This window comes from Garra rufa, chromosome 13 (genome assembly GCF_049309525.1).
Source record: "Garra rufa chromosome 13, GarRuf1.0, whole genome shotgun sequence".
Lineage (NCBI taxonomy): Eukaryota > Metazoa > Chordata > Actinopteri > Cypriniformes > Cyprinidae > Garra > Garra rufa.
In genome coordinates, this window is record NC_133373.1 from 26,757,240 (window position 1) to 26,779,174 (window position 21,935).

The 21,935-nt window shown below is 35.8% G+C and overlaps 1 protein-coding gene across 1 annotated transcript in view; it reads left to right on the forward strand.

The window, feature by feature from the left end:
- The window catches only part of asap2b (ArfGAP with SH3 domain, ankyrin repeat and PH domain 2b), a 36,874-nt gene that overhangs the window by 1,274 nt on the left and 13,665 nt on the right, over window positions 1-21,935 (forward strand). Inside the window, exons 2-14 of the mRNA XM_073852694.1 lie at window positions 12,349-12,421; window positions 13,726-13,871; window positions 15,249-15,323; window positions 16,433-16,482; window positions 16,957-17,086; window positions 18,642-18,727; window positions 18,816-18,891; window positions 18,988-19,074; window positions 19,168-19,271; window positions 19,376-19,445; window positions 21,015-21,102; window positions 21,231-21,279; window positions 21,401-21,567. Coding sequence (XP_073708795.1) covers window positions 12,349-12,421; window positions 13,726-13,871; window positions 15,249-15,323; window positions 16,433-16,482; window positions 16,957-17,086; window positions 18,642-18,727; window positions 18,816-18,891; window positions 18,988-19,074; window positions 19,168-19,271; window positions 19,376-19,445; window positions 21,015-21,102; window positions 21,231-21,279; window positions 21,401-21,567 — 1,201 coding nt within the window. The remainder of the gene's footprint in view (window positions 1-12,348; window positions 12,422-13,725; window positions 13,872-15,248; window positions 15,324-16,432; window positions 16,483-16,956; window positions 17,087-18,641; window positions 18,728-18,815; window positions 18,892-18,987; window positions 19,075-19,167; window positions 19,272-19,375; window positions 19,446-21,014; window positions 21,103-21,230; window positions 21,280-21,400; window positions 21,568-21,935) is intronic.

Genomic DNA, 21,935 nt, shown 5'->3' on the forward strand with positions numbered 1-21,935 from the left:
ACATAACACAACTTTTAGTAACGCTTCATTTAACGGTGTCCTTACTACGCATGTTACGTGTACTTTCTATAGTAATAGCAATGAATTATGTATAATTACATGTAACTCACTCCAAAGCAAATCCTCATTCTAACCCTAAATAGTAAGTGCAAGTAGTAAATTAATATTACTCAGTACTTACATGCATAATTATGTTATAACATGGACATCTTAAAGTGTATATACTTTTATAACAAAATATAATCGAAAAACTATATGGAGCAAAAGCATGTCATCATAAGTCTCCATGCTTTGAGCAAAAACATAAATTCAAGTGCATCATCAGTGATCAAATTGAGTATGTTTAACAGCCTGTTAGTTCCTTTCTAAATGTGGCATTGTAAGTTGTTGATGTTTAAATTGCTCAAACTAAATGGCTTAAATATAGACATTAATTAAATATTTATGTAGTGTCAACTTTATCTTCATTTGATAGTTCAGTCTATGTTTAAAATTAGGTTTGTCTGACAAAATGATTTACAGTGTATAAGGGTTCACCCTTGCATGATACTGTTAACTAGATTTCAGATGTCAGTTTCATGTTGGTAGGCATTAGTCCAAATGATGGATACTGTAAATCACCTCTTTTCTAATCAGAAACCATTTCATTTATTTTCTAGGAAAAGTTAGAAACTAGAAAAGTTGAACTTACATTGTAAAAACATTGTGTCAGATAACCTAATAATGTGTTTTGTGTGGTAACATCTAGAGTAACTGGTTTACACCTATTTTAATAGTTACATCAGGTAGAAAGTTTATTTTTTATATACTTCTGATCTCTCCAACATCATAAAGGCCCTGATGTACCCAAAACGAAGTACGAAATACATGAGCAGCGGTGTCCACCTTCTTTTTCAATGAGAAAACGAGAAGAATAACGAAGTGCAGTAAATGATAAAACTGTTTGCACTACAAACCACTGTGTTCATTATTAAGATAATACATTAAAATAATATGGTAAGACACACCAGTTTACAATATCAAGCAGCAAAATGAGCAGTTTTGTACAGCTAGAAATAGCTGGAAGTGGATGAGACCAGAAGCCAGACGCATTAAATTTACAAATGGCCACGTTTCGGGAAAAATAAGGTGGACACTATAAGCGAACATCCCGACACCGTCCACTCTGATGAAAGCAACGTTTAAATGAATATGTAAATATGTGCTGCACTCTTTCCTCTTGGTAACAAAATAAGCACAACAAAAATGGATAAAACAGCAAGCTTTTTTTCTAAAAAAGCATCCGATTGTAGCAAACAAGGGTATGTTTGCAAGAGCTCTGCAAATCACCTAGAGAATCGTCACAGACCAATGGTGGTTCAAAGCTGTTTTGCAGCTGGAATTAACTTTTCTAGAAAGTTTGCTTTGGCAAGCTACTTTGAACTCCCAAAACACTAAACGAACTTTGTTTTGGCCAAATTTTGTTAGAAATGATGTCACATCAGTTCGTTCTTCGATTTCACTTGAAGTATATCGGGCTTTAAGACGTAAAATTAGGGCTGGGCGATTAATCGAAAAATAATCGAAATCGACATTCAGAACCTATAATCGATCAAATGTTTCCAGGTCGATTATTTCGATTACTTTTCCTTTAAAAACAGTACCGCGTTTGGAGTCACGTGACCCCGCTCCGTTACATTAAGTTATTCCGCCGACATGTCCATGGAGAGCTTAAAAAATTTACAGGATATACAAGAGTAATTTCGTTTAGAAGACAGTGCTTATTTTCTACTTTGAAAGTGCATTTTCGGTTTTCGGCCGAAAGACTTTTATCACCGAAACAACACGGCCGAAACAGTATGTTGACACAAACAGAAACCGCAGCCTGCACGTGCTTGTCTGAAGCAACACGTCTGCGGTGTGGACGTTTTTCAGTATATCTGAGAAAGACCCATGGATAGCGATTTGCAAAACATGTTTTGCCGAAATTTCTAGAGGGGTTGTGTCTGCAGTCGTGCGTGCAGTGATAAGAGCAGAGATCGAGACAAATGTAGCTTTCAGTGAGTGAAAAACATTAGCTTTACGTTAGTGTTACGTCAAAATATTTTAAAGATATGTCTTTTCATACTGTATTTTTATTAATATTTATGTTTTAAACCATGGAGGTGAGCCAATGGATATCACACAAGCAACGTGAAAACTGCGCAATGTTAAAATGAAAGTAAAAACTGATTTTCAGCATCTGACGTGCATTCTCTCAGAGACAACGAGAGACAATTATACTTCATATGCTGATATTAATTTAGTCCCCTAATATTTTCCTTGTGCTCTGAATATGGTGGGAAACGTATAAAAAGAAACGTATATTGTGCAAGGTTTGTTTCAGAAAATCGGTTCTAGAAATAAAGCTCTTAATTTTAATTGAAAACTGCAGTGTAATTAGGGGTTAAGAAAGTCTTAATTATGATTTCAGGTGTTAAATGTGGGGACTGAAAGACAAGAAATGATGAAACTTCAAAAGGCTATCCATTGAATAAATCTGAGCGCTGCACGTTTCAAAGTCATTTGTTGCGCTGCTTTGTATACCAGTCTGACAGCGCCTCCTGCTGGAAGAGAAACGCGTAGACTTGTAAATGTGAATTTTTTTACAGTCTATGATGTGATGGATCCAGAAGATGTTATAAAAATTTAAACGATTAAACAATTTAAACAAAGGCAGTAAAATGTATGTATATGTCAAGTAATAAAATACTTGATTGATAATAATTGTTTAAATTAATATAATTGATTTATTCTTTGAAACTTTAATATTAATGTATGCAATTGCAATGCCTTGATTCTAGTAAGATTAGTACACAGTCATAGCCATAAATGGAATGGTACTAATAATTGGCATAATTCTTTCGGTGTTTCGGTTTTCGGCCTTGGTTTCCTCTTTTTCGGTTTCGGCCAAGAATTTTCATTTCGGTGCATCCCTACTTGTCAGTGAACTATCAGGGCAAAAAAATAAATATTATATAAATATAATAAAATATAATTTTATTAATAAATAAAATAATCGTTCATTAATCATAATCGAGTTAAAATGTTCAATTAATCGAGATTTTGATTTTAGGCCAAATCGCCCAGCCCTACGTAAAATCTTCGATTGCGACATTGAGTGACCAATTTCAATGTCAATTCAATGTCTTTTGTCAACGTTACTTTGATGTCCAATAACGATAATTGATATTTTGTTGTTTTTAGGTTGTGCAACCAAAATCCAATGTTAAGTCAATGTCAAATTGACGTCAAATACTGACGTCAACCCGATTTTCATTCTCAACTAAAATACAACGTTTGTCCATCATTGGGGTCCAACGTCAACCTGACGTTATATTGTCGTCCGGTGTCTGCTGGACTATTAATAGGAACAACTATATACAGTTTGTTCTGTATGTCTTCTAAAGGTTTGCTTTAGTTTAAAAACTGCAGTGACTACAGTTACTTCTTCAACGGAAATATAAAAGAGCTTTGTTTGTGTGAACAGTTCTGAACTCTATCAGCCTGTTTCACCACAGAATAGTACCGATGTCCAAGAATGACCCTGTATTTTGGGTTGTTATTCTAAAGAAGCTCTGCATTTCTTCCTCTTTTACCTCGTTTACTCTTTGACTCTGAACTAGAACTATAGATGTTGACCTCTGATAAATGGGGAAAGTATCAGTCATTTCTAAGAAGCAGCCTAAACACTTCATAGAGAAAGTTCTTCACAGGATGTGTTCACACTTGGCAGGTTTAGTTCGATTAAAACTCTGGTGCGAATGCACTGTTAGTGAGATTCGAATGTGTGAATGTTGCTGTTCGAAACTTGAAGCGGGCCTGTTAAGCAAACCAAACGAACCATAACAGGACGTGATGTCAATAGGTGCAACAAAATATCTGGTTCTTTTTGTCATAGAAGCTGTGTTGGCCATTGGCCATTAGAAGGGCCAACTCTTTGCAGCACATATGTGACCCTGGACCACAAAACCAGTCTTAAGTCGCTGGGGTATATTTGTAGCAATAGCCAAAAATACATTGTATGGGTCAAAATTATTGATTTTTCTTTTATGTCAAAAATCATTAGGAAATTAAGTAAAGATCATGTTCCATGAAGATTTTTTTGTAAAATTCCTACTGTAAACCTATCCAAATGTAATTTTTGATTAGTAATATGCATTGCTAAGAACTTAATTTGGACAACTTTAAAGGTGATTTTCTCAGTATTTTGATTTTTTGCACCCTTAGATTTCAGATTTTCAAATAGATGTATCTCGGCCAAATATTGTCCTATCCTAACAAACCATACATCAATAGAAAGCTTATTTATTGAGCTTTCATATGATCTATATATCTCAGTTTTGTAAAATTTAACCTTATGACTGGTTTTGTGGTCCAGGGTCACATATGTTTGTGCAAAAGAGGAATTCATGTTGCTGTTTTGACTGTTTACACATTTTATAAGCTCTTTGTGATTCATAAGCTGGTAAAATACTATCGTATGTAAACACATACAACAAACACATTTACCCCAGCATACAGCATTATTTTAGATGTAGCAAAATATACGTCATAGAACCAGAATCCGGTTGTGACTAATCCTTATGCATTTTGTATCTGTAGGTTCAATGTTGAAAATGACAGTGAATGCTAAGTGAACCAGAACTAAATGTATAATTGACTTGTTTAGTCCTGACGAAAGAACCAAGAGAACCAAACTATAAGTGAGTGTAAACACACCCTTAGTGTGTCAAGGACAAGGTGATTTTTAGAAAGCAGGCATGAGTAAAATCCACCGCCTCGGGGTCTTAGAGGAACTGCTGTTTCGTGTGACTGGGATACACAGAGGGAAACACTCTTTATGAGTTGCCCTTTGGCACTATCCCATTTGCATTTAGCCTCAATGGAGGAAGTAGCTGAGGTAAACAGATGTTCATGGTTTATGTAAAGACTGAAACTGGAGCTTTATGCATAAGTTTGCTTGTCTATAAAGTGACGCAAGATAATGTGGTTGTTTTTGTCAAACCCTATGAACTATTTCTGTGTAGCACGAAGGCTGTGCAGTGTGCACACCCACAGACGCCATAAAGATGGCAGTCGGTATACTTTTTGCTGTCATTTCCGGTTCTTCCATCCCTGTGCATGGTGTCCTGCTGAGACTTGCCTTTGATGGAAACCCCAGTGCAGCTAATATCTCTCATCTCTTTCTCGGCCTTTCTGTTCTCTCTTTCTTTCCCTTCATCTTTTCTCATTCCTTAAGGCTAAGGCGGGATGGCTGTCACACTTCTTGTCCCAGCTTGTCCTGTCAGATCTCCTTCTCGCACACTCACGTCTGCTCACTACTTTTTCCACATCTTTTTTTTTATGCGTCTGTGGCCCTGTTCGGTCACTCTCTGTTTTTATTTATTTATTTTTTGAACCATTTCTTACACAAAAATCCAATTTCTAAAAAGTGTCACATTTAAACAGATGTAAATATAAGTGTAAAGTACTTGAAATATTGTACTTTGGAGTATTTTGTACTTTTGAAACTACTTTTGTACATTTCCTACTATAATTATTAAAGTTTCAAATGCACTTTTTTGCAAGTCATCTGAGTTTACAAGTGAATAAAATTATTAAAGTCCTGATTAAATTTATATAGCCAGTGATAATTTCATTATTAGAATTAAATTTAATTTCTAATTAATTCAAATTATTTCACATTACATTGATTCTTCATTGTGAGGAACATCTCCACATTGAGAAAACTGAGGTTAAATTCCTTTAGAAAGGTTTTGAATGAATGTTACTTAATTTCATCATTCCATTTCTGGAAGCTAAAGAAATGTTACTTTTTTATATATTAAAGTATAATTAAATATGGAAGCTCTTTTTGACTGTAGTATATTTGACTGAAGTATATATTTAAGTGAGAAAATGTTGACACAGTATCCATATTTTTTCACAACTTTAGATTTAATGTTACAATATTGAAAACCTACTAATATAATAAACAGATGTTCACTACTGTTCAAAAGTTTAGGGTTGGTTAGATTTATTGATGTTTTTGAAGGAAGTCTTTTTCATGCTCTGTTTTATTCTCACCAAGTGTAATGGCTCGATGGTCAGAAGAGGCAGGATGAGGATCTAAATGCAGTAGTTTATTTGGAACTCCACAAAGAAACAAGGAATACAGGAACTCAGACTCGGGCAAGAAACAACCATGACAAAACATTACACATTTAACAACTGACAAATAGGCTTGCCACGATAGACTGTGTTGACGGTGTTACCGGTTTTAAGACGCAACACCGTTGACATCACTTTTCTACCGTGACACAGTCCCCACATTTTTTTTTTTGAAGTATTCGTTTTTTTATTAAATATTTGAATTAAATGGAAAATATAATTCTAAATAATTTACTTAAGACGAGAGCATGCACTATAATTCAAAACTGAACATAGCTACAATGCGTCATATTTAATGTATCACGTGAGGAGAACGAGAGGAGTCAAATTTACAGAAAGAGAATGGCGGACGATTTAGTGTCAAAACGCAATGCAAAAGCGCCTGTTTGGCAATATTTTGGGTTCAAAGTTTTTTTGTAGTTTCGTTGTCGTCCATTCAAACAATTGACGCCGAATTGCCAATTCCCGCAAAACTGAAAGTGAAAGTATAATACGCACGCATTTATAAGCTATTTAAAAGCAGAAAAAAAGAGGAAAAGAGGAAACCCCCACCCCCACGGTGATACCGGTATTACCGGTGTTGTCACATGTCGATTAACCGGTGGGGAAATTTCCTCATCGTCACAACCCTACTGACAAACCACAGAGGAAACACAAGGACTATTTATACACAAGACAGAGGGTAATAATCTAATAGGTAACCATGGAAACTAACAGGGGAATGGGTGTGGTGTAATAAGTGTCCATGGCAACAAATAGGGGAGCAGAGAGGCAGGGAAGCAGAAAACAATGGGGCACAGAAACAACAATATAAAAGTCCTTAAACACAAACACAGCAAACACTGACCAGACTCATGACATAGCCCCCCCTCAAAGGAGCGGCTTCCAGACGCTCTAAACAAAAACTCAAGTCCAGGAGGGGGGGGGGGGCAGCTCAGGCAGAACAGGGGGAGGGAAGGAGGGCCAGGTCCATGACTGGGGAACTGAAGCAGAGCGGAAGGCCAGGGTGGAGCAGGCTGAGCAGGGGCCCACCAGGGCAGAGCAGACAGAGCGGGAGCCCTCCAGGGCGGAGCAGGAGGTGCAGGAGCCCTCCAGGGTGGAGCAGGAGGCGCAGGAGCCCTCCAGGGCGGAGCAGGAGGAGCAAGAGCCCACCAGGGCGGAGCAGAAGGAGCAGGAGCCCACCAGGGCGGAGCAGAAGGAGCAGGAGCCCACCAGGGCGGAGCAGGAGCCCACCAGGCTGGGACAGACAGACCTGAAACACAAACCACGGACACAGAAACAAAGAGGTCATGGAGTTCACTGACAGCCTTCATACCCGTGAGAGGTCGGGCAGAGAGTTCATAGATGGCCTCCTTGGCCAGGACAGGGCAGACAGGGACCACAGGAATGGCCTCCATAGCCGTGACAGAGGGGACCGGAAACTCGGGAACGGCCTCCATAGCCGTGACAGAGGGGACCGGAAACTCAGGAACGGCCTCCATAGCCATGACAGGATGGACAGGAAGGCATGGGCGCTGCGGACATGTGGACAGATGAGGCCCTTGAAGAACAGTGTGCAGCCCACTCTAGACACTCGGGCGTGACATCGCTTGACTTTGAAGGGATGACTGTGACTTGACTTCGTTTTAGTGGAACAGCTGTGACTCGACTTGGCGTGGCAGGAACAGCTGTGACTTGACCTGGCTCTGAGGGAACAGCTGTGTTTTGAATTGGCTCTAGCGGAACAGCTGTGACTTGGCGTGACGTAGGGTGTGGTATAGTGTCTTGGCCTGACTCAGGAAGTGCTGCTTGACTTGACTCAGGAAGTGCTGCTTGACTTGACTCAGGAAGTGGTATAGTGTCTTGGCTTGAATCAGGAAGTGCTGCTGTGTCTTGACTCTGAAGGCAGCAGCCATATCACCCTGTAGCCCAAGATTGGTTGCCCACTGAAGCTAAGCAGGGCTGAGCCTGGTTAGTACCTGGATGGGAGACCTCCTGGGAAAACTAGGTTGCTGCTGGAAGAGGTGCTAGTGAGGCCAGCAGGGGGTGCTCACCCTGTGGTCTGTGTGGGTCCTAGCACCCCAATATAGTGACGGGGACACTATACTGCCAAAAAAGCACCGTCCTTCGGATGAGACGTTAAACCGAGGTCCTGACTCTCTGTGGTCATTAAAAATCCCAGGATGTCTTTCGAAAAGAGTAGAGGTGTGACCTCGGCATCCTGGCCAAATTTGCCCATTGGCCTCTGACCATCATGGCGTCTGAATCATCCCCATATTCCGATTGGCTTCATCACTCTGTCTCATCTCCACCAGTAAGCTGGTGTGTGGTGGGCGTTCTGGCGCACTATGGCTGCAGTCGCATCATCCAGGTGGATGCTGCACACTGGTGGTGGATAGGGAGATACCCCTGACATTGTAAGCGCTTTGAGTTCTAGAAAAGCGCTATATAAATGTAACAAATTATTAAGGAACAGCTGCGACTAAACTTGGCTTTGAAAATACACCTGCGACTTGACTTGGTACAGGGATTGCGGCTACGACCTGACTTGACTTTGTAGGAACAGCAGTAGTGACGTGACTTGCCTTGGCAGGAACAGCAGCTGTGATATGGCTTGACTGTGCAGGAACAGCAGCTGTGACGTGAATGACTGTGCAGGAACAGCAGCTGGCGCAGGTTCAGGAGAAGCAGATATGACGTTAGCAGGCACTGACTTAGCTAATGTAAGTTTGGGGAGACCAGCTGCTCGAGCCGATAGCAGCGGTGGGTCCTCCACGCTAGACACCAACCCTCTTGAGACGGAGTTGGCACGATAAAGTGTAGATGTAGCGGCCATCTTGGCCGGGGACTCAGGCTTGGCGGCCATCTTGGCCAGGGATTCAGGCTTGGCGGCCATCTTGGCCGAGGATTCAGGAACGGAGGCCATCTTGGCGACAGGCTTTGGCGTGGCGGCCATCTTGGATGCAGGTTCTGGCGTGGTGGCCATCTTAGCGACCGGCTCTGGCGTGGCGGCCATCTTGTGCAGAGGCTTGAGCGTGGCAACCATCTTGCGAGCAGGCTCTGGAAGAACGGCCATCTTGTAAACAGGCTCAGGAAGGGCAGCCATCTTACAAACAGGTTCTGGAAGGGCGGCCATCTTGTGAACAGGCCCTGTGCTAGCAGACATCCTGTGCTATGGCTCTGGGCTGGCGACCATCTTGTGAGTGGACTCAACCTCAACCACAGTAAACGGAGATTTACAATACAACAGAACAAAGTCAATAAACTGTGCAAGGGTCCAATTGGGGTCTTCATCAGGTAAGTTGAAACTGATATCTGGGTCAAGTCCACTCCAGAAACATTCTTTAATCATGGTCTCCTCACAAGGTGCCAGGTGACTATAAGTAATGAATTCTTCCACATAACACTCGATGGGACGGCCATTTTGGAAAATGGAGCAGAGCAAACTCACGGGGTTGAATGAACTGCTAGATCCATAATTTGGTCAGTTGTTCTGTAATGGCTCGATGGTCAGAAGAGGCAGGATGAGGATCTAAATGCAGTAGTTTATTTGGAACTCCACAAAGAAACAAGGAATACAGGAACTCAGACTCGGGCAAGAAACAACCATGACAAAACATTACACATTTAACAACTGACAAACCACAGAGGAAACACAAGGACTATTTATACACAAGACAGAGGTAATAATCTAATAGGTAACCATGGAAACTAACAGGGGAATGGGCGTGGTGTAATAAGTGTCCATGGCAACAAATAGGGGAGCAGAGAGGCAGGGAAGCAGAAAACAATGGGGCACAGAAACAACAAAATAAAAGTCCTTAAACACAAACACAGCAAACACTGACCAGACTCATGACACCGAGGCTACCTTAATTTGATCAATAATATAATTAAATATATTAAATTGATAATAATATATTTAAAAATGTCATTTATTCCTTTGGACATTATTACTCCATCATTACTCCAGTCGTCTGTGTCACATGATCCTTCAGAAATCATTATAATATGCTAATTTGCTGCTCAAGAAACATTTCTAATTATTATTAAAGTTTAAAACAGTTCTGCTTAATATTATTTATTTTTGTGGAAACCATGATCATGTTCATTCATTCTTTGTCACTTTTGGTCCATTTAGCGTGTCCTTGCTGAATAAAAGTATTATTATTATTATTTTTTAATCATAATGATCCCAAACTTTTAAAGGGTAGTGCATGTTTCATCATAACGTTCTTAATGCTCAATGTCAGACAAATTGTGACAGTCTGAAATGTGTGAGTGTTGTCAGCTGGCGGGGACCAGGCGTAACCCTCATCAGATGATTTTGTCTTGGTCTCGTCCCAGACATGACTCCTACATAAACACAGATTTTACGCCACAAGTCTGTCTACTTCATTCTGCTCTTTTTGTGTAAAATTCCCAGAGTGTGATTCAGCATGAGTGATGGGTGGCTAAATCACAGGCTATCTGAGTTTGTCTGGATGTAAATTCATCGTGTCACATCACGTGTGTGAGAAGTGTAAACACAATGCTGTACAGACTGGGTTACAAATGCTGTTTACATTTGCTATATTGTGACCTACATTATGCACACAAAGGTGCTGGTTGTGTTTATTAAGTAATCCTATAAACTTAAACAGTAGAGCATTGCACTAGCAATGCCAAGGTCATGGTTTTGATTCCTAGGAAAAGCAAGAACTGACAAAATGAGTATCTAGAATGCAATATAAATCACTCTGAATGAAATACATTATATGTAAATGCAATGCACTCTCAGAAAAGAAATACAAAAGCTGTCACTGGGGCAGTATCCTTTCAAAGAGTACTAAAACAGTTGAGGTCAAAAGTATCTGCAGAATCAGTAAAACGTTAATTATTTTACCAAAATAAGAGGGATCATACAAAATGCATGTTATTTTTTATTTAATACTGACCTGAAAAAGATATTTAACATAAAAGGTGTTTACATATAGTCCACAAGAAGAAATAATGAATACCTGAATGATCGGCAGCTCTGTTTTTTTTTGTTTAGTAATAGTTGTTCATGAGTCCCTTGTTTGTCCTGAACAGTCAAAAAAATCCTTCAGGTCCCACAAATTCTTTGGTTTTTCAGCATTTTTGTGTATTTGAACCCATTCCAACAATGACTGTTTGATTTTGAGATCCATCTTTTCACACTGAGGACAACTGAGGGACTCAACTGCAACTATTACAGAAGGTTCAAACACTCACTGATGCTTCAGAAGGAAAAACGATGCTTTAAGAGCCGGGGGTGTAAACTTTTGAACAAAATGAAGATGTGTATATTTTTCCTATTTTGCCTAAATATCATTTTATTTTTTCATTTAGTACTGTCCTTCAGAAGCTACATAAGATAACATGTTTCCCAAAAGACAAAATAAGTTAAAGTTTTCATCCCAGACATTGTGTTTCCGTCTGGAGCATCAGTGAGCATTTGAACCTACTGTAATAGTTGCAGAGTTGTAGAGTCCCTCAGTTGTCCTCAGTATAAAAAGATGGCTCTTAAGTCATTGTTGGAAATGGTTCAAATACACAGAAATGCTGAAAAACAAGAATTTGTTGGACCTAAAGGATTTTTCTGAAGAACAGCAGGCAGTTCAACTGTTCAGGACAAACAAGGAACTCATGAAAAACTATCATTAATTAAAAAAAAACAGCTGTGGATCATTCAGGTAACAACACAGAATCTAGTGTGTGTAAACTTTTGAATGGGGTCATTTTTATAAATTCAGCTATTATTTTCTCTTGTGGACTATATGTAAACGTCTTTAATGTGAAATATCTTATTCAGATCACTACTTGCATTTTGTATGATTCCTCTTATTTTGCTAAAATAACTAACATTTTACAGATACTGCAAGGCGTATGTAAACATTTGACCTCAATTGTATGTACAGTTCAGGTACAAATATGTATTTTCAAGGTGCTAATATGCACCTTTAAAGGTAAATAAGGTACCAAGGTGTACCGTAACAAATTTTTAACCATTGTAATACATGTTAAGGCCTTTAAGTAAAGCTGCAGGTCCTTATTGGTGCAGTTTGTTCCTTATTGTGGAAACACACACATTTTTCAGTTTGTTATCTTGCTTTTTTTAAATCATCTGGTGTACTTAGAACTGGTCTGTTCAGTACAAAACATCTCTCTAAGTAAATGATTCATGTTGTTTTGCAGGCGTTGGATCTTGACCGCAGTGTGCTGCACAAAATGAAGAAGTCAGTCAAGGCTATAAACAACTCTGGCTTGAGTGAGTATCACAACTGACCATTTGCCTCTCAGCCTTAATCAATAACCAATAGGTTTGTGCTAGCTTTGCCCTTTTTATTTTGTACTATAAAGCTCAAGTGAGGTTATGGAGTGTATAAAAATAGTATAATTGTTCTTTTGAGATCATTTACCCAAACAGTGCCAAGTGATATTTAACAATAGTCTGAACAAAGGTTTTGGTTTCATATACAGCGTGATTCAAGTCATTGTTACTCTTGCAAGCAGGTTTTGTGCTCTACCTCACACATTCCTCTCATTCTTACCAGAATCACAGATACCTGTTCCAGCAAGAACCTGCTTATTTCCCCTCTCTCTTTCGTTTTTTTTTTTCTTACTGCTGCATTCCATATACAAATTTAAAGCTAGTTTATGTAGTCTACATAAAAAGTGCTGGTGATCTACCTATTCTGTGTACATACTGTAATACTGTACAGGAAAGTTATTCAGAGTTTACCACAGTGATGATATTGTCTGCACAAAATCAAAATAGACCCTCTCTACTTTGCACAGTACTTGTGGTTGAACAGTTACTTCATTCAAGTTAATCTACAGCCACAATGTCTTTGTCTTCATAATCTGTATTCAAAATTGGAAACTTTTCTTTCGTTTTGTAATGGTATTGTTTTGGGTAGAACAATTTTAAAATAAAATAAAGCTAAATAGAAATATTTTGGAGGATTAAACTTATAAAAATGACTGAAGCCTATCAATAAATTGCTAAAACATAAACTAAAATTAAATTCAACTAAAATATTAAATAAATAATACTAAAATAACATTGGTTTACACAAACATGGACATCAAAATGAGTACCATGTGAGGTCGCTTAAAACTGGTAAAATTCGGAAAACTAGTCGAATAAATTTAAATCAGTGGCAGTTCCTTCTTAGTGAATTTCCTTCAATGAAGGAAGCAGACTTTGTAAGCATGTTGTTTCCTCTTTATAGTAACCCTGATGTTAAACAGCCTGTTGGCCTTTAGCTGTACTGCACACCAGTGGGGAGTGGTTACTAAGCTCTTTTCTACAGCACTCTGCTCATAAACTAGGAAGTATGTTTTTTTTGCAAGTGGTAGGAATGGAAAAGGCCCACGTGACAGGAGTTTGCTCACGCCCGCATGAACCACTGAGATAAGGTCAAGCAAAGTGTATTAAAAACAAATGAGCTTTATAAGGCGACATTTGGAAAAATAAAGTATCCTTGAACACCAAACAAGTTTTTGTATATAATAATAACAATATTGTGAAGTGTAAATGACTGACAGAGTGTTTCTATGTGTTTTCAGGTCACGTAGAGAATGAGGAACAGTACATTCAGGCACTGGAGAGGTTCACGGATAATACAGTGTACAAAGATGACCCTGAGATGTCAAATTACTTCCTCACATTTGCTGGTTTCACCAAGGAGCTCACTGGTCTCTTTAAGAACTTGGTGAGCAAATTTCTGACATCTGTCTGTTGTAGATCTTTTTGCTATTAATATTTCAGACCTGTATTTGTCTTGCTTGTGGCTTACAGTAGCTCACTGCACTCTTCAATTGCATGTCGAGTGTTTTCACACACATATACAGTTGAGTTCAAACGTTTGCATACGCCTTGCAGAATCTGCAAAATGTAAATTACCAAAATAAGGAGGATCATACAAAATGCCTGTTATTTTTTTATTTAGTACTGACCTGAATAAGATATTTCACATAAAAGACATTTACATATAGTCCACAAGAGAAAATAATAGTTGAATTTATAAAAATGACCTCGTTCAAAAGTTATATGCTTGATTCTTAATACTGTGATGTTACCTGAATGATCCACAGCCTTGTGTGTTTTTTTTGTTTGTTTGTTTAGTCACAGTTTTTTTATAAGTCCCTTGTTTGTCCTGAACTGCCCACTGTTCTTCAGAAAAATCTTTCAGGTCCAACAAATTCTTTGGTTTTTCATCATTTTTGTGTATTTGAACCCTTTTTAACAATTACTGTATTTTGAGATCCATCTTTTCACACTGAGGACAACTGAGGAACTCATATACAACTATTACAGAAGGTTCAAATGGTCACTGATGCTTCAGAAGGAAACACAATGCATTAAGAACAGAATGAAGAATGTACATTTTTCTTAATTTGCCTAAATATTATAGCCAGGGGGTGAAAACTTTTTGAATTTAAAGATAAGGGTAAATTTAACTTATTTATTTATCTCCTGTAGCTTCTGAAGGGCAGTACTAAATAAAATAAAAATATGATATTTAGGCAAAATAAGAAAAATGTACACATCTTCATTCTGTTCAAAAGTTTACACCCCTGGCTCTTAATGCATAATTTTTTCTTCTGGAGCATCAGTGAGCATTTGAAACTTCTGTAATAGTTGCATAAGGGTCCCTCAGTTGTCCTCAGTGTGAAAAGACGGATCTCAAAATTATACAGTCATTGTTGGAAAGGATTCAAATACACAAAAATGCTGAAAAACCAAAGAATTTGTGGGACCTGAAGGATTTTTCTGAAAAAACAGCGGGCAGTTTTAACTGTTCAGGACAAACAAGGGACTCATGAGCAACCATCACTAAACAAAAAAACAGCTGTTGATCATTCAGGTAACAACACAGTATTAAGAATCAAGCATATGTAAACTTTTGAACGGGGTCATTTTTATAAATTCAACTATTATTTTCTATTGCTAAATAAAAAATAACATGCATTTAGTATGATCCCTCCTATTTTGGTCAAATAATTAACATTTTGCAGACCTCAACTGTAAATACTCAAACTATACACTTTGTTTTGAGGCTCCTAATGTCTTTTTTTTGCACCCACAGCTGCAGAACATGAATAACATCATCACTTTCCCACTAGACAGTCTGCTGAAGGGAGATCTTAAAGGAGTCAAAGGGGTATGCAGTGACAAATATTTGTATAAAAAATATGTGGTAACACTTTAGTTTCAGGGTCTATTCTCAGTATTAACTAGCTGCTTATTTGTGTGTAAATTACTAGAATTTTGGCTGTTTGTTAATACTTATAAAGCACATATTAATGCTTTATTCTGCATGACCTTATTTTAGATCCCCATCCTACCCCATACCTAAACTCAACAACTACCTTACTAACTGGTATTAAGCAGCAAATTAGGAGTTTAGCCAAAAGTCATAGTTAATAGCAGTGTTGGGAAGGTTACTTTGGAAATGCAATAGGTTACAGATTACAAGTTACCCTATTTAAAAATTAATAAGTAGTGTAAGTATTCCAATTAGTTTATTAAAGTAATGTAACAGAATACATTTGATTACCTTTTTAAAAAAAAAAAATATATTTACTCGTTATTCATTTTCAAACCATTAAATCCGGCAGCATTAATTTTTCAGTAGTACTCAACACTGATTACTGTCAGACTTTCAAAATCCTTCATCTCTTGAATTAAGCTAATAATAATTTTTAATAATAATTCATTTTAAAGCACAGCCACCACAAAATCATACTCAGACTCTTTTTAATTTGAGATTGTTCTGAGGTTAAATACAGATTTAAAATCATAGCAAGAAATAGTACATATTAATTCAAGAAGTATTCAGATGTAACCCCCTTTGTAATCGAACATTTTCATAAATTACTGTAATTTAATTACACATTTAATTAGTAACTGTAACAGATTTATTTATATTGCAATTAAATTACGTAACAGTATTACATGTAACTAGTTACTCCCTAACAGGAATTAATTAGTTAATAGTAGGAATTGGTCCCTAAACTAATGTGGAACATTTTTTTAAATTAAATTTATTCCTGAGATTGTCAGCGCCCATTACTTCAGTCCTAAGTGTCACATGATCCTTCAGAAATCATTATAATATGCTAAGTTGGTGGTGTTAAAAAAATTAAAAATGTTAAAAAATATGTATTTGATGTATATGATTTCTTACAAATACTGTGATTACGGTGGTTTGTGTGTGTGTGTGTGTGTGTGTGTGTTCATGTGTTGACTGTGCTTTCATTTGTTCTTCAGGATCTGAAAAAGCCTTTTGATAAAGCATGGAAGGATTACGAAACCAAACTGTAAGCACCTGTTAACCTCTTTTTATCAACCTCAGAAATATATAAAAAAGTAATAGTTACAGATTATTGGGTGATAATTAAACTTAAGCCTTAAACACACCTTAGTGATTGTATATGTTTGAGATATTCTTGTTCTTTACAGCATGATGCACAAAAGGAAACAAACTCTGAGCAGAGTTTGAATAACTGTAGATTAGTTTATTTGAATCTAGCACATAGGGGAAGGGGAGGTTGCACTACATAGATGAATGATTAGTCATTTCAGATGTTTGAGCTTAAAGGGATAGTTCAAATGAACCATCCCTTTAAGCCCTGTGCCTGTAGCATAGATAAAAAGATCATAATGTGGGGCAGTTCCTTAAGTAAACAACAGCACTGGCATATATGATTTGTTTGTACAGTACGAGGATTGATGAAAGCCTCATGTTTGTGCTTGGTTAAGTACATACACTGCGTTTTTTAACTTCTTTACAGGGGCAAGATTGAGAAAGAAAAACGGGAACATGCCAAACAGCACGGTCTGATCAGAACAGAGATCAGTGGAGGAGAGATTGCAGAAGAGATGGAGAAAGAGAGACGCCTCTTTCAGCTTCAGATGTGTGAAGTAAGGAATGTGGTTCACACACAGCCAGCGTCAGCACGGGCGTCACTTATTTTTTGGAGTGAGCGCCAGTGATGGTCCTGGTTCACTTCTTGTCCTTGGTAATATAAGACATGAATAAAGAGAAGTCAGGCATTGCAGTTGTTGTTTATTTTGCAATGTGACCCGATTTAAAGTCCTGACATCTTTTTGTTACTCACATGCACACACATATGTATATAATATAGTATGTAAGATTTTTAATGTTATTTAAATTAGTTTCTTATGCTCATCAAGGGTGCATTTATTTGATCAAAAAGCCAGAATATATGTGACCCTGGACCACAAAACCAATCTTAAGTAGCACAGGTATATTTGTAGCAATAGCCAAAAATACATTGTATGGGTCAAAATTATCGATTTTCCTTTTATGCCAAAAATCCTTAAGATATTAAGTAAAGATCATGTTTCATGAACATAATTTGTAAATTTCATGCGGTAAATATATCAAAACTTAATTTTAGTACATTGTTAAGAACTTCATTTGGACAACTTTAAAGGTGATTTCCTCAGTATTTTGATTTTTTGCATCCTCAGATTCCAGATTTTCAAATAGTTGTATCTTGTGATTTAAAAGAAATGGACCCTTTTGGCTGGTTTTGTGGTCCATATTTTGTCAAATATTATTTCAATGTAAAATAACTGTTTTCTATGATGCAACTTTGCATCCTGTGATGCAAAGTTGAATTTGCAGCATCATTACTCCAGTCTTCAGTGTCACATGATGCTTCAGAAATCATTCTAATATGCTGTATTATTATTAGTGTTGAAAACAGTTAAGCTGCTTAATATTTTATTGGAACCTGTGATACTTTTTTCAGGATTCTTTGATGAAAAATAAGAACAGATTTATTTATTCTAAATGTACTATTTATTACCATTTAAAAGCTTGTGGTCAGTAATTTTTATTCTTTCTGTTTTTAAAAGAAATTAATACTTTTATTCATCAAGGATAAGGATAATTTGATTAAAAAAAAGTGATAGCGAAAACTTATATTGTTTGAAAAAGATTTCTATTTTGAATAAATGCTGTTCTTTTGAACTTCAAGAATCCTGAAAAAGAATCACAGGTTCCAAAAAATATTAGGCAGCACAAATGTTTCCAATGTTGATAATAAAAGTAATAAATCAGCATATTGGAATGACTTCTGAAAGATCATGTGACACTGAAGACTGAAGTAGTAGCTATTATAAATTCAGCTTTGCATCACAAGAATAAATTATATATATATATATATATATTTTTTTTTTTTTTTTTGTATTTTTGATCAAGTAAACAGCCTTGATAAGCATAAGAGAATTCTTTAAAAACTTACTGATGACAAACTTTTGAACGGCAGTGTATACACACACACACACACACACACACACACACACACACACATAACTCTTTCTAAACTTAGTTAATGGTTAGTTAACTCTTTGAAACTAAGTTAACAAATAGTTTACGGAAATAGAAAGCAAATGAAAGCATTTGAAATTATTGTTTCATACTGAAGTCTGTAACTTTTATTTCTAGTATCTTATTAAGGTGAATGAAATTAAAGTCAAGAAGGGGGTTGACCTGCTCCAAAACCTCATCAAATACTTTCATGCCCAGTGCAAGTATGTTCATTTATAATATTCTCCTAGTACCAATACATTTCATTATTAAATGAGACTTTTTAAAAACTGGTTTCTTATTTCCACACAGTTTCTTCCAGGATGGGTTAAAAGTTGTGGACAACCTGAAACCTTTCATGGAAAAGCTTGCCACAGACTTGACTGCAGTACGTTTTTCTGCTCTTTTAAATGTGTATTCTTTATTTAGACAAAGTGGTTAATTTCTTATGGTATGCTTGCTGTTGTTTGTGTGTGAATTACAGGACAAGCAGACACAAGATGCAGAAAGGAAACAGCTAATGCAGCTGAGAGATATTCTCAAATCTGCCCTACAATCAGAGTGCAAGGAGGTGAGCCAAAAAATATTTGGAAACCGTAATTTATTAGACGATTGCTTAATTTTGTGGTAAATCTTGTTGTTTTGCTTGCTTGTGTGGTGAAAGGACCTTCAGTCAAAGCAGAATGCAGGCTATAGTCTTCACCAGCTGCAGGGAAATAAAGCTCATGGCACTGAGCGCTCTGGGATGCTCCTCAAACGCAGCGAGGGGTGAGTTTGCCTGGCACTTTATTGATATTCACATTATGTGCATCCTTTCGGGTAGTGAATGTTCTGTAAACTTTGTGTGATGAAGGCTTCTCTTAACCTTACAGACTGAGGAAGGTTTGGCAGAAAAGGAAGTGCACTGTGAAAAATGGATTATTGACTATTTCTCATGGAACGGTAGGGGAACAAAACAAACACTTTGTGTCTGTAACTCCTTTCAGAATTATGTTTAAGTTTTGCAAGGTTGCCTTCAGCATTTTGAGGACAACAACATGTTGGAAGAACATAATCTTAAAATATAATGTATTGGCTTTAAAGAAAAGATATCCGAGGTGCATTTATCATGTCTACTTATGTATTTCTATAAAATGCATCTTTTTTAAACCTAGAGGAGTTTTTTTAAGATGATATTTAAGTAACAAATAATAAGGATCTTCTAATGATTTTTTTGTAATTTAGTTTGTTCATGTATTATAAAAAAAATATGTGTATATATATATATATATATATATATATATATATAATTTATTTTATTTATTTAATTAACAAACACATTTATTTATTTACTTATTTATTTATTATTAATAAACATAAATAAAAATATAGATAAATTATATGTATTTATGATCTGTATATTTTTTTATTAATAAATGAACAAACTATATTACATTATCAAATCATTGGAATGTGATTTTATGAACATTTCCTTATGAAAGTAAATATTATTAATAATAAAAAAATTATTAATTACTAATAAATTACTAATAAAAACTAAATTCTATTATTATTACATTAATAATGCAAATTATATATATATATAATTTAAGTAATACATTTATTTATTTATTATTTATTTAGATTAATAAATATCTAAATAATATGTATGTATAATTAGTATAATTTTTATTAATACATGAACAAACTATATTACACTATAAAATCATTAGAAGATCTGTAAGTAAATATTAATAAATAAATAAATAAACAAATTAATTAATAATAATAAATTAATAATACAAATAAATTATACACAAATGTATTAAATGATTATTATTACATTAATAATGAAAATATTAAAGTAAATATTAAGAAATATATAAACAGATAAATTTGTTATAATTAATAATCAATTAAGAATACAATTTAATTATATACAAATGAATGTAATCATTATTATTAAATATATATATATATATATATATATATATATATATATATATATATATATATATATATATATATATAATTTATTTATTTATTAATAATAAATATATAAATAATATGTATATGTTCTTTATAGTTTTTATTAATACATTAACAAATTATATTTAATTATACATTTATTGTAAGGTCCCTATGAAACTAAATAATATTGGGGAAGTAAATAAATAAACAGCAATATTTTTTAAAAAGATTAAAAAATTAATAAAAAAAAATATATATAATGAATATTGAATATGAATTACTGTATGTGAAATAAATTCTGAGAGTTTATATAATAGAATTATAATTATATAATTTAATTTTAAAAATATAACTGTAAATATGTTTATCAAATATATGTATTCAATTTATTCAATAACGCACACCCATCATTTTTATATATTACTTTAATAAATATAATTAACATATGTAGAATAAATTCGATATAGCCCATTTCAGTGTGTATTGCCATTAGTGGGTAATAAATTCCTAAACATATTTTCTTCTCTTTCTTTCTTGCTCTCTCTCTCTTTTCTCTTGCAGGCCAACGTACCGCCAGCAAACCTGAACCTTTTAACCTGCCAAGTGAAGCGTAGCCCAGACGAGAAAAAATGCTTTGATCTTATATCACGTAATATACTTTTACAACAAGCGGCACAATACTCTCATAAATTCAAAGCCAGTACTCTGAGAGTCTGTCATGGTTCATACGGTTGGCTGGTCATTTTTATGTGCTTACTGTTCTCTTCCATCTTCTAGATGACAGAACGTATCACTTCCAGGCAGAGGACGAAGCAGAGTGTCAAATGTGAGTGTGGAAGTGAGTGTGTGTGTGTGCTCACACGATATGAGAACTATAAATGACTATAAATATCTTGTGAGAATGTAATTATTCTTCTCATCAGTTCATGTGTATCTCTCTATTTCAGATGGGTGTCAGTGCTCCAGAATAGTAAAGAGGAGGCGCTGAACAACGCCTTTAAGGATGATCAGAATGAGGATGAGAACAACATCGTAAGGGAGCTGACCAAGGCTATCGTGGGAGAGGTGAAGAAGATGAGTGGCAATGACGTGTGCTGTGACTGTGGAGCTTCCAGTAAGCAATATGGGATTGAATCATCTGGGCTGGGGACTGAAATGTTGCAATTTGGATCCTACTAGGTTTTGATCATTGTGCCCTTTACAATTTATAATTTGTATACACTTATTTTTGAAAGAAAATAATACTTGCATTTGGCAAGGGCACATTAAATTGATCAAAAATGTCATGAAACTCTAGATGGCGCAGGATGATACATATTTATACATATTTTGGACTATGAGGGGCTCCATTATGATATAAAATGGTTGCACTCGATAAGCTACTGGCGCTGCTTGTTGGTATTTTTACCGCAACACAATTCAGAAAACATAACTCTGAAAATACAATACTGATACAATGACCACAGCTACTGAAAGAGCTCA